Source organism: Syngnathus typhle, linkage group LG4 (genome assembly GCF_033458585.1).
Source record: "Syngnathus typhle isolate RoL2023-S1 ecotype Sweden linkage group LG4, RoL_Styp_1.0, whole genome shotgun sequence".
NCBI lineage: Eukaryota > Metazoa > Chordata > Actinopteri > Syngnathiformes > Syngnathidae > Syngnathus > Syngnathus typhle.
The window spans coordinates 18,179,296-18,192,530 of record NC_083741.1 but is presented as its reverse complement, the minus strand read 5'-3'; the positions used below and the strand labels follow the sequence as shown (position 1 = coordinate 18,192,530).

The window sequence follows — 13,235 nt, the reverse complement described above, 5'->3', positions numbered from 1 at the left end:
CACGTCACACGCAGGTTACTCACACCTGACATGCAGCCAGATAAAGAAAAACACAGTTGTATATTTTTTGGTCTCACGGATCGCAATGACGTATGTCCCCTATTATTTTTATATCACCGATCACCACGCATGACTGTCTTTTTTATATTTTTCTTTGTTTGGCTGCGTGTCTGCTTGTGCGCCATGTGACGTAGAATTATCCTCTCAACGCCGAGTGGCTCTCAAAATCGCTTTTAGTACAGATTTTTTTCAACCGTACATATCAAACAATGAAAAGTAGTCATAAATGATTCTGTTAAAAACATTGATTTTATTCATTTATCTGAAATATTTTAAAATAAAGTGCTTTTTATGTACATTATAACAAAAACAACAGTCACAATTCATTTCCATAACAAAAAAAAATACAGTTCACAAGTATATACACGACAAATAATTATAATAACAATAATAATAAAAAAAAAAATAGAAGGGAATCATGCAGGCAAGACCACATTTTTCTACTTTGCTTTTCAGTCAACTCAGTGAATGACACCAATATATATCAAATGTTAGTTGGATTGTGCTGGTCTTTATATCACGGGACTGTTTGAACAAAACAAAAAAGAAATCCTACAAAAAAAGACAATGAGGTGGCCATTACATTCATGTCCAGTACAGTATTCGTTGCATCACCGAGGAGCCACTCAAAATTAAGCTTGAATTGCTCTGAAACAAAAAGCTCGTCATGAATAAAATAAATATGCATGACAATTAAGGCCAAATGGTAACCGTACGTCAGTTTGTGTCTTCAGAAAGGCATGTGTGTGCATAAAAATGAAACAAAAAAACAACAACATTTTGAGCAGCTCCTAGTGTTATGGTTAGCAGTTACGGTGAACAATGCTAACGTGACCCGTGTATACTGTGAATTGTAAATGCTGGGCAGTACGACACGGCACACGGCCGAAGGAAAAAAAAAAGAAGGCATTTTATACTTTTATGAGGCTGTCAAGCATATAAAAGCAGGATCTCCTTTTTTTGATCATGTAGTCTAGTTCCCAGGGTCTTTAATTAATACAATTTCATGAGTTCCTAGTGTGACAAAATTGCAAACCCAGCTAGCTTGGCTTGGCTTGCTCTATAGGTGACCAAATTTAGGTTGAAGGCCAACTCACGGAAATTAAGCTTGAAAATATATTTTCGAAAGCTGTCACGTCAAAGTTTCCATATCAGTGTGATTGTAGAGTTTTAACCATTCCGGTTAAAAGTGTCAATTTTCAGATTTAATCCATTTTAGCAGTTTGCTTACATTGTGTTTGTGCAAGGCTCACTCTTGAAATAATCCAAATCGATTTAGCAGCATGTTAAATTTCCTTTTACACATTTTTGGCACATTTTAAAGTGTAGTGTCACCTTTTAAGGTATTGAGGCACCACCTCCCACCCATTTTGCTAACCACACATTATTATAACTAGATACCATTCCTGCTTGAATATGCTTGATCCACAAAACGCGTGTGCACTCATCAGCAGTAGACTATTGCGGCAGCAAATATTGTGGGTAGCAAACAATTCAGTTCTAGTTCTACAACACGTCTTACACAAGGTCCCTTAAAAATTCACACACGCACACAATATTAAGCACAGACAGTTGATAGAATCAAAGCAAAAAAAATAAACACAGACCACTTTGTGCGCTCTATGCTGTGCAATTACTTTGTCAACTGGATGTGTGTGTGTGTGGGGGGGGGGAGGGGGGGCGGATCCAGATGTCGGTCATTCTTGTTCTTAAAAGGTTTTCTGCTGAAATAGATGCTGCTAGTTTGTGGTTCAGTGACGCGGTGCCCTATTGCTCTGCGTTGGTAATATTGTTATGGACAAGCTTCCTCCATCTTTGGGAAAAGTCATTTAAGTCTCAAGAGTATACAAAGAATGTTTAGAATGGTCCCTGTTTTCTTGCTGTTTTCTCAGTAGTTGCATTTTTAATGTGGAAATGGACATGCTGTGCAAAGAACCTGGTTTGTGCTTTCACATGGACTCGAGTGATGATGAAACCCGGGAGCTGGTATTGAGATTATCTCTGCACTGACCTCTCAAACGATTACATTCTTCAAAGTTTGGCAAAAAATAATTGGTCTGTTTATCGAGAAGGGAGGTTTTGAAATTTGGAGAACGTCACGTCAACTATGGGAAAGTTGAGCTACAGCTGCGCAACAGCTCAACACGACGTTGGCATGAGAAAATAAAAAAATATCGTTACTTTCGATTTTATGTTTCCCACTAAATGGCCATTTTGCACAAGTAATTCCAGCAGGTGCCACATTTTAAACTCGATAGTATCAATTAAACTGTGGATCAATAAATGTAATAATCCTTATTGTTATGTTTTTCAAATGATTTTCTTGTCTTCAAGTTTTCTGCTATGTGCATTGGGCGGACAAATCCTGACAAAATCCCGAGTGAACACAAACCAAAACATAAAAAAAAAAAAAAATTAGATTGAAACAAACACACAACAAATGCCTTATTTGGAGACACGTGCTTTTCACCGCGCTGTCCTAAATTCAGCAGATGATATAGTTTATATTCAATACTGAGTAGTGGTTGAACTGTGGCAATAGACTTTCCACAGTATAGCTAATTAAAAAAAAAAAAATCCCAAATATGGAAAAGAATAAGTCTACTTTAAATGGAATAGATTGTAAATGAATTACTAACCTAAACTAAATACTCAATGGTGATGAGTAAAGGACACATAGAGGCGTCAGTAACAGGAATTTTCCATTGGGCATGTTTTTGCCCCTGAGTCCCGCCTAGCAACAAGTGACTGAGAACAACGTGCGACGTGACCAGGAAATAGCAACTCTGTTGTTTTACATTGCTCTACCTGCTAGCTAACAAAGACTCAATTTTAGTTTTGAATTTTTTTTTTTTGTGGTCTGCACAGTTGATTATATTGTAGTAAGAGAAACAGACAGTTAGGAGTGAGCAGTGTAGATTTCTTAAATGGTCTGTGATCAACTGTGTAAAAGCGCCACCAAACACAGAATGATACTTTAGTGCCTTTCGCGAAGGCCTCTGTGTGCTCTTTGCGATCCTAAAAACAAAGAAAGTGGTCATCACAACACAATGGCACTATTGCATTTCGATTAATTGTTTTTGTTTGTTAAGTTTTGTTTTTTTTGGCACAGAGCATGGGATGGTTCGGTGTGACCCTGAAGATTTTTATTTTTCACTCCTTGGCTTTCAGTTAAGTAAAGCGGGGTATACACATACCGACTTTTACGCGCGACGAGGAAATTCCAAAGTGTGTTTGACCGCTGGCGTGCTAATCAACACATCTGTTGCAGTTCCAAGACTGACCTGTGAGAGGCAGCGTGGTGCATCCAGCTAGCCAGAAAAAAACACAAAGAAGAAATTCAAAGACGATTGAGGCTGTGTTCGGAATCACTCCCAGGCAATCTACTCCAAAGTTCGGCTAGCCCGCCTCAGTGTTGACCACAAAATAAACAATCGTGTCAAATTGTATATATTGATCAGGTTAAAGATTTATGTTTTTTGATTTCTTTTTACAAAAAGACACCACAGGCTAGTTGCTCAGGATAATCTTTTTGTGGCATCCCAAAATCTGGCCTTTCTTGGCTTTGATCAAGGGGGGAAAAAAAAAAGTCATCGGTATGCATGTACCCCGCTTAATGCTTGTAGTACCTGCACGATTCGGTATAGGCGTGCGCCGTCCGAGGGTCCATAGTGTGAACAGACCAGACTTTTTTTTTTTTTTTTGTCTTTTCCAGCCATACATTCAGGCAGTACGAGGCGTTTGGTGCCCTTTTCGCCGCTCCTTAGATCTGTTACAATGTCATGCAGTCTCATTGTCCTTCATCGATTCATCATTGTCACACAGTCTTAGTCAGAGGGCTTTTTTTTTTTGGTCCTCCTTGAACCTGAACTTGGTGATTATTGTGCAGCCGGGGGACGTCTAAGGACTTGAAGACATAAATACTGAGCGAGCGTCTTCTGTCTTGCATTGCCACTCTGCAGGCATTGTGTATGCAATTAGTGGCTGTGAAGAAATTGACTAAAACTATTGGAAAGCAGCTGCCGAGTCCTCAACCCTGTCGGAGCTGCTTTTCCCGTCCCGCACGCAGCTTGAAAGCAAAGGAAACGACTGAGCAAAATAAAAAGCTGCCGTGGTCCGCTCTCACACGATGGAGTCTTTTATCTCCGAGCCGAGTCGCACTCTGGGACGTGGTAATGTGGGCGAGTACTCCACGTGGCTCTCCTTGACATTGAGCGGTCGCCCGTCGGAAGCGTCGGAGAAGCTCTTGCTCTCCGGCGAGGACTCCCGGGTGGGCGTGCTGCAGATGTAGTTGTCGTTGAGCGTCTGGTAGCCCTTGTGGTCCGACGTGGACACGGGGATGGTGTTGCCGTTGAGCGGCAGGCTCTCTGCGGGCTTGCCGACTATCCTGGGCTTCTTCTGCTGCATGCTGGCGCACTCGCCCTGCTTGAGCATGGACTTCATGTGGTCGCGGTTGCGGTAGATGACAAACAGGGAGAAGACCACGAGGGAGAACGCCAGCAAAGCGCACACCACAATGAGCTCGTTCCAGTAGGTCTTGGTGTGGATCTGCTCCGAGCGAGACTCGCCGGGAAGGATCATGACCTCCTCTAGCTTCACGTGCGGCGTGCGCGAGTGGCCTGGCGCCGTGGTGTAGCCCTCCTGCCGGGGTTCCGCTCTCACGCAGTAGTTGGCCAGCAGCTGGCGGAAGCTCTGCTCCTCCGACCAGCACTCGTAGGTCTCCGTTTTGTCGGCCTGCGCCACCACCACTAGGTTGCCCTCCACCGTGGCGTACAGGGACTGGCTAGCGCCGGTGCTGTAGCGCCACTTCCTCTTTGCCAGGTTGGAGCGCAGCTTGCACGGCAAGACCCGGAATGTGTTGGCGGGGATTGTAATCAGCTGGCAACGGGACCAACCTGTCCCAAAAGTGCACACAAACAACGATAAATGTAAACTTAACCATATGATTATTAATTCCATATGGTAATTATAGACGGCAAAGATCCATTTCAACTGGGCTGACAGTGAATGAGTGAAATACAATGTAAATTGTGATTGTGCGGCTCCTTATGGAATGCACACCTTGGCCACCTGGGGGCAGTACAATACATACACGCAGAAAAATTTACATGCAGACTGATACAGGATGTAAGGGTCACTTTAAGTGAATTTAATAAACTCAGTTCCAATACATTTAAATCTAAAACGAGGGTGGCTTCAAACAAAAGGTGCTCTGTGCTGAGTTGTAAATACCATGAAATAAACTCTAACTCATTTGCGTGCCACATCGTCCATTTTTCTTGGGGCAAGTCGTATTTATTTTGAAAATGCCACTAAAAATCAACACTCACGGGTAGCTGCTGGTCGGGCAGATCTCGGGCCGGAGTGCGTCCCGTTACAAATGGCCGAAGTGTCAGCCTCCTCCACATCTTGCTGCCAGTGGCTGAGACGGAACATGACATCCAAAAACACCCACAGCTGCAGTTAAGTGACATGTTGTCTGCACATGCTCTTCCATCAGGTCTTTCATTAATGGTGTGATCACAAAGCCGCTTCAGTTTGACAAAAGGGAACAATTTTCTTCTTAACGCCATCTTGCCTAAGTTCACAGCGTGACGGATGGTCTGTTTTTGATTTGTTTTGATACACAGTGTGGATCCACTTAAGTTGTACATTACATATGGTAATTCAATCCACCAAAATGTGCCTCTTAGAACTTCAGAAGTCACAACGCCGTCATGAAAACGTCCGGTCGGCCCTCAACAAATGGTTAACACTGCATGTTTTTCTTAGGCAACGAGGAGAAGCCTTAACAAGGGATGCTAAGAGAAACTGATGCGAGCGGACTTCGGTCAAATCATTTTAGATTAAAATTGTTGTCCACCCTATCATTAAGGGTTAAGTGGGCCTTTAAGAAAAGCTCTAATGTTTTCAATGACGTCACAACCGGTGTTTTGTTTTCTTCTTCAATGGAGGCATTGTAGTTGTGGGATAAATATTTACCGTAATTTTCGGACTATAAGTCGCACCGGAGTATAAGTCGCACCAGCCATAAAATGCCCAAAAAAGTGGGAAAAAAAACCATATATATGTATATAAGTCGCTCCTGAGTATAAATCGCCCGCCCCCCCCCCCAAACTATGAAAAAAAACGCGACTTATAGTCTGAAAATTACGGTACATGTACAGGTTTGTAATTTCCATCCTAGTATGTTTGCAAGTGGTTGTTGTCAACCTTAATGTCTACTCTGTCACAGTGGGACGTAAATTGTTATAAAAATATTGCAGACGTCAGAAATACAATGAATCATCTTCTAAGGAATGCTCCACTATGTACTAATTAAATGCTAACATTAGCAAAAAATGTCCTTCCTGTCATTTTCCATTGCGCTTGACCCATACACGATTCTAACAGCAGACTTAATCCAATGAATATAAAGTTCTACGGATTGTATTATTTCGAGCGAGTGATGCCAAAACTGTTTTGCCGTTCCGATCATGTGACCCTACCTGTTAGGCGGTGCCATCCTGACGTCCCGACAAAGCCGTCCAGTCCAGGCGCAGTAAGGGTCCCTGGACAGGACACACTCTCCGCAGCTTAGGTAGTTGGAGCAGTTGGCCACAGGGACTTCCACCAGGCCCGAGTAGGACGAAACAAACAGAAGACCCTGCACAGGAAGATGAGATTTTCAGAACCGCAAGGCAACGGTGTTTAGCGCTATTCCTCTGTGCCGCCTCATGCCAAAACAATTACATGGTTAAAAACAATTTAAGTAAATAGAGCACAAAAATCTGTCCAGATGTTCTCCTGCTTGGCGCCAGTAGGGTCGTTAAATTGGGGGTGACCACGCATACACGCAATATTGTCCTCAACTCATTTCAGCAGCTTTGATGCACACGCTATAGAGTTTATATTAAGGCTGTTTTTCCCAGTAGTGTATTAAGCAAACATTACTGAATCATCTTGTTTGTCTTTCATTGGCCAAAATACGTGGGAAAGTAGCCCGGGCTTTATTAGAATGACATAATCTTTCGATAAGGGTCCATTTTGGCCTCTGGGAGAGGCCATTATGTCATAAAGAAAGGACGGTAATGAAATTGAGCGGCGGCTAAAACACTAGCGAGGATCATAAACTCTGCTCCAGATGGCTAAATAACTCTTAAGAAAATGCGGCAAGAAGGCCCCAGAGGGGAGCGATGTCCCTGGGCATCTTGGTAAATTTAGCTCTAGTGCTGTTCTTCTTTCTGGCTTGAACGAATTATAATCCCTTAAGCACGATCAAATGTATTTACCCTCTGAGGGTCCAGTTCGATGTGCTGCACGGGTTGCGGGTCAGCAAACAGAACCATCTCCTCGATAATGTGGATCTTCTTCTTAGCGTTGACGGCCTTGTGTAGTTTTCCGTCATCTGGGCGCGAGAAGGAAAAAAAAAAGTTCCAGGTTTGAAACCCAGAAGATCATTCATCTTGGGTTCTGAGCAGAACTATCACGGCACAGTTGCGTGTCTAACCTGTTCCGATGAAGAGCACATCGTAGGGATTCTCCATGCCCTGAATCTTGTGAACGGCAATTTGTGTGTAGCGCACGCTGCGTTTCAGCAGCAAGGGGACGCTGCGGATCACACTGTCCATCAGGAAATGGTCCTTGACAAAGTTGAGCACCTTGTCGGGCATGTGCAAGGACGACTGGATTCCCATTTGCCTGGGGTGGTTGGTGACACACTACGGGCAGGTGATAAGTGTCGGATCATTACATACACATTCATCCAAATAGAAAGTATCCATTTCGGGTTGCGACTCACCGCTCCGGGTCGCGGTTCTGGTGCCGGGTGGTTGTAGGTGTACCACTGCTGGGTCTCCCTGTTGACCTCTCTGTAGCGCCCGCTGAAGGCCCGTTCCACCTGGGCCATGGTGAAGGCACAAACTGCAGAGCTGCCAGACGCACCTTTGTACCTGTCAACAAAGTTACAAATTGAAATATGTTATGATGATTACACAACATATATGCAGTATTTATTTATTTATTTATTTATTTATTTATTAATTTTTTTTAAACGTCTCTCACCACTGTGATGTGAAGACCCCGTAGAAGACGGTGCTCTCCCAGCTGTCTCCCATGGGCTTCAGGACAAACATGTCCTGGATGATGTTGAAAGGGACGCCGTCGTCGGGCAGAGAACACAGGAGCTGGGCCTTCAGGAAGGTGGTCCACTTCTTCTGCAGTACACGCTCACCACCTCTGTCTCCCTGGAAACAAGCGTCAACAAGTATGTGTTAGCAACTGCTGGACATTTCTTCCATGGGAAGAGTTTGGGAAAGGCCCTTTTCTGTCCCCAGTGCATAAAACAGAGTCTTTTTTTTATTTTTCTTCTAACATGACCTATGCAAACTAGAAGTTGAGTTTGTGTTTCTGGACATGGGTGTGAGCAGAGGTCCCCTTCTCGTGAAAAGAAAAAAAAAATACTCCTTGTCAATGAATGAAACTGCAAAGGTGACTAACAACTTGCTTGCCTTTGCCTTTTAAAGGAGAGCGCTGACACAAGTGTAAACAAAGCCGAGATATTAATAAAAGATTTTAGGATGGGGCCTCACTCCTTCCCCTGAGATTTGAACGGAGGCAGGAAGAATCTTTTCCATAAACACACATCAGATGACCTCGTCGGGGCTCGGGTAATTATCAGCGAGCTTGTAAACACGTGGTAACAAGTAGCCAACAGCCAGGTGGCTCGTGCGGAGGAGGAAACAAAAACACAGAAATCTCTCGACAGGTTGTAGCCGCGTCGAGCCCTCCATAACCCCAAACTCCCTTACGAGAGCATGGCAGGAAAGAACATGTGAGAAGTGGCACGTTCCCTCCCGCCGCGAGCTCTTAAACATGAACAATGGTCTCGTTGCGTGTTGAGGCGAGGGCCTGGTGGGACTGCTGCAGGCCTGGGAGCCAATTAGGCCGCACTTCTGCCGTAATGAGGAGCGTGCATTCCTGCTCTCTCAGCTGTCCGCCGCTCTTGTAAAGTATGCCTGCATTGGGGGCCATCCCTAAAGATAGTTGGACTGTGAAAATATGCCTCTATAAAATCAAGACTTCACATTATAAACAGAGGATAATAATAATAAAAAATGACTCACAAAAACTGAAAGTAATATCTGGCCTTTTGGGTGAAAGGTCAGAATTGACACACTAAGATGTGGGACAAGTGAGTTTAAAAGTTTAAGAGGTCAAATTCAGTTCACCTCTAAAGGTTATAATTATACTTCATTTCCCTCCCTCCCGTGCGTATCTCAAACTATTAACAACAGTCAGCAACAGTAGTTGCGTATTGACGTCAATGGTGATTGCATGACGTACAGAAAGAATGTAATGCATAAATTGGAATAGGTCATGAATTATAAAGTGAATATCGTTTTTATGAAGGGAAATGACATTGGCAGGCAGAATAGCATTAACATTTCGCTAATGATATGGCAACTACAAAATGTGCATATAAATCGTGAATTATTGAATTAGGGGAAGAGAGAAATGGACTTTCCCATTCTACGGAATGGTAAAAAATAACAGATTAATGGCTGTAAAAAATGAAACGAAAAGCTTTCCGTTCGTTTCTCAGCTATTAAAAAATAGTACTTCCCATCACGTTCCAAAAACATGCACGTTAGGTTTATTTAAGACTTTAAATTGTCTAAAGTTGTGAATGTGAATACGTTGTCTGTTTCCCTTGCACTTGTCCGGCCACTTTAATATCTGATAACTGCATGGCGCTAGATCGCCATTTTTTCCGACCGCCGATAAAAAGCAGCAGTGCTGTGCCTCGGTGAGTAAAGCGCCACCTTTTCCTCATCCCCGCATCCAGCGGGGCACACCTGAATAAACACAGGAAAGCCTGAGTGGGAGAAAGGGAGGCGGACGTGTCGGAAAAGAAAAACAGCAACTCTCGAGCGGAACGAGGCAGAGCAAAACAGTAGTAGAAACACGGCGGGAAAGTGTCAAAGATATTCAAAAATGGTCCACTTTATCTGACAACACACACACACATGCATAACCCAAAATATTGTCATAATGACGTATCCACAACGTCATTGTGTGAGTATGTGAGGATTAAAGTAAAAAAAAAAAAGGAGTGGAGGAATATTCCCACGTAGCGACACTAAATGTGCAGAAAACAAGTTGGTACAGTCAGACAGAAAGAAAAGAAAAAGAGTGATGCATTATTTCCATCACGCTTCATGCATGTTCCGACGTGGGAGCGTCTCGCCTCTCAGAGTGGCAAATCTATCCACGTTAAAGACAAAGACAGCTGGAGGCCCTGTCACCTCTTTTTTTCCCGTCTGTGTGCGCAGCCGACCAGGTGTCGCCTTACCTTGCACACGCGAGCAATCCTTGACACAATGGTGTTGTCAAAGAAGTCAAATTCCTTCCCCGCCTCGCTGAAAAAGAAGTAAATCTTGTCGTCATCGCCGACGGGGTTCCCTAGCGGCTGACTCTCCTCGATATAAGCCGAGCCCACAAAGACGGGATCTGCGGAAAATAGAGCAAAACAAACAAAACTGGCATCGTTGTGTTTTTCTTTATTCACAGCAACTCGCCTTTTACGTTGCTAAATGTATGACTACTGTAAGTCGGTCCTGGGAGAGTAGACCGAACCGTAATTGCACTCAGATGTATCATCAGCATGAATTACCGACAGATCCAAACAGAAAAGAGGTCTTAATTGCGCACAGCGTGCGGCGTCCTTTGGCAGAGCGCTTACAAAGAGCATGTGTGCCCACTGACAGAAGCCAGCCAGCCAGCCAGCCAGCAATCTAAAGAGAAACTTGTCCTCTCCGCATGTGACCTGCTAATGAGCACTTGTGGAAGCTTTACCTGGCTCACTTAGACAGATACATAATGGTAATACAAGCCCAGAACCTCTTGAGAACGAGGCAACTCATTCTGTTATTAAAACGAAAAGATGTTGTACAATCAAGTGATGTATACGTGAGGGCGAAAAGAATTTCTACCTTGCAGCCATTTTAAAGAGTTTTCCGTCTTTAGCGCTGTTCCTTGGCCCAAACTCTTATAGATGACAGGCTCGTTCCCTTGGAAATTGCTGACTGTGCCAGTGTACAACTCACCATCTATTAAAAAAAGATGTTCAAATGGATTATCGAATAATGCAGTATGAGCAAGAATCAGCAAGAAATGATACACTTGTATTAAATCTGAATGTGGGATTAGCTAAATACTAAAAATAATCTCGTTATTTACTGATAGCTGAATCACACGCAGAAGAGAAGACAGATGGGAAACGATGACTCGTCAGCCTTCTCAACTGGCCTTTTGAGTCGAAATATCAAGCACTGACCAACTTTTACAACCTAAATTCTAATACATGTCGCATAAAAGTGTATTAATTTATTTCCAACAGACTTATGTGGCTGTTCGAATTTTTTTTTTTTTTTTTTATATGTTTATCTATCTGCCCTTCAGGATCAGTAGCGCTGTCCAATCGAACATTAACAATAGATAAAAAATGCCAAATTTGTCCTGGCACTGGCCCTTGATGACATCAGCACATCTCTATCCTCTGATTGGTTGCTCAGAGCAAAACTTGCCAACATTGACTTGCAAAATTTCATTTAACGAACGCACCAACAATGATGGCAGTGGATTTGTACTCTGGATTAAAAGGGCAGCGGCTGCGCCCGTCCTCCATCACCACCTCGCCGGCGTCGTCCTTCGCCAGAGTGAACGTGGACGTGTTCTGCAGGCAGACAGACAGGCACAGTGTGATGATGTCATTCTAATTACAATGACCTCAGCAGCCTCCGGCGCTAAAATACACAAGAGAGCGCTGACTTACTGGCAGCGTGAACGGTGAGTAAACAGGTTGTCATTTACCACGCATATGGTTTGGATTGTGAGCGGAGTAGTCTTCGATCTGGCATGTGAGCTTTAATAAGCGAGCGCTGATCAAACATCTGTTTTCTTTCAACCACATCAAAAAAAGCGCAGAGGCATTTGTAACTGAATTAACCGGATTGAATGTAAACTCAGTATTGGCGCACGTTTCCACTAAAACAAAAAAAACTGAAAAAAATATATATTTGTATATAGAGCCTGCCATGACACAAATCCCAACTGTGCCAATCGAGTGCAAAAAAAAAAAAGGTACCCGCTGCACAATACAGCATAAATCCGAGTTCGATGTCCAAAGCATGTCTGCCTGTTTAAAGAAGAGCTACAAAAATAAACATGTCATGCTATGCATGTGACAGAGCGTCCTGCACTGTGTCAACATCAAGAGTATTCACCCCCCCCGTCTTCCGCAGCCCGAGAAGCTCTGTGTTATGGTTTCGCTTCTTGACGTCAAAAGCGGCTAAAGTTTACAGAGCTGACGTTAGTGTCACACCGCTGCGAGTCTACCAGCCACTCCTGACGTGCTCCTCTGCTAGATAAACACGTCTGACGCTGGAAAACACACACACCAAGTAGCCCCCTGTTGACTTGTCTGGATAAATTGCCTCAGCAGGGTACTGTCACGCTCAGATGGCAACGGAAGGCAGAAAAAAAAAAGCTTGAAAACCCGAACTCGATAATACTGAAGGGTGGAACCTCTTGGATTTTCTGGAAAATACGTTATCACGTGAAATCTCCTCTGACTTCATGTCAATGGAGTTGCTCGTTGAGATGCCGGCTGAGTGTAGTGGGCTTCTTTGGGTTTTTGTTGCTTTTTTTTTTTTTTTGGGCTGAGAGGTCAAGAGTGTCAAGTTGGGTTGAGAAACGCATACTTGAAGACTTACAATGTAGCCGCAGATGGGGCTGAAGGCGTAGGTGCCGCACACGTACAGGTGCGTGCTGTTGAGACGCAGCAGAATCTTGATGTAATTGAAGCAATCGGTCTGAAGGGGAAAAAAAAAACATCATGAGTGTTATTTTTCCAAAAAATACCTGATCAACTAAAATGTTCAATGGGGAGAAAAGCTGTCGGAGTTGAGTTGGGACTACACAGCAGTAGATTAGCAGAACTTGTCGCCTGAGGATACGACAGCTGCTATTACAATAAGGGCGCACATACAGCAAAAAAAAAAAAAAGGGGGGAGAAATCCCCCCATGCACACCTGGTAAATGTGTCAAAACATAAAAATTGAAGGTGACGCCAAAATGCTGAATGGCAAATGAATTGTTTCGACATCTCAAGGCATCAAAGCTCCAAACAATAC

General features: G+C 43.5%; 1 protein-coding gene across 2 annotated transcripts in view; it reads right to left on the bottom strand.

Annotated features, from left to right (window-relative positions):
* Positions 1 to 290: 290 nt before the first annotated feature.
* LOC133152812 (semaphorin-4B-like) overlaps positions 291 to 13,235 on the bottom strand; it is a 36,422-nt gene continuing 23,477 nt past the window's right edge. For both annotated transcript variants that reach the window (XM_061276716.1, XM_061276714.1), the window contains exons 5-15: positions 12,816 to 12,914; positions 11,665 to 11,776; positions 11,034 to 11,150; positions 10,394 to 10,551; positions 8,104 to 8,285; positions 7,841 to 7,991; positions 7,550 to 7,760; positions 7,332 to 7,447; positions 6,549 to 6,706; positions 5,391 to 5,482; positions 291 to 4,955 (exon numbers count right to left, since the gene is read on the bottom strand). In XM_061276716.1, the coding sequence (XP_061132700.1) occupies positions 4,183 to 4,955; positions 5,391 to 5,482; positions 6,549 to 6,706; positions 7,332 to 7,447; positions 7,550 to 7,760; positions 7,841 to 7,991; positions 8,104 to 8,285; positions 10,394 to 10,551; positions 11,034 to 11,150; positions 11,665 to 11,776; positions 12,816 to 12,914 (2,169 nt within the window). In that variant the 3' untranslated portion in view covers positions 291 to 4,182. The remainder of the gene's footprint in view (positions 4,956 to 5,390; positions 5,483 to 6,548; positions 6,707 to 7,331; positions 7,448 to 7,549; positions 7,761 to 7,840; positions 7,992 to 8,103; positions 8,286 to 10,393; positions 10,552 to 11,033; positions 11,151 to 11,664; positions 11,777 to 12,815; positions 12,915 to 13,235) is intronic.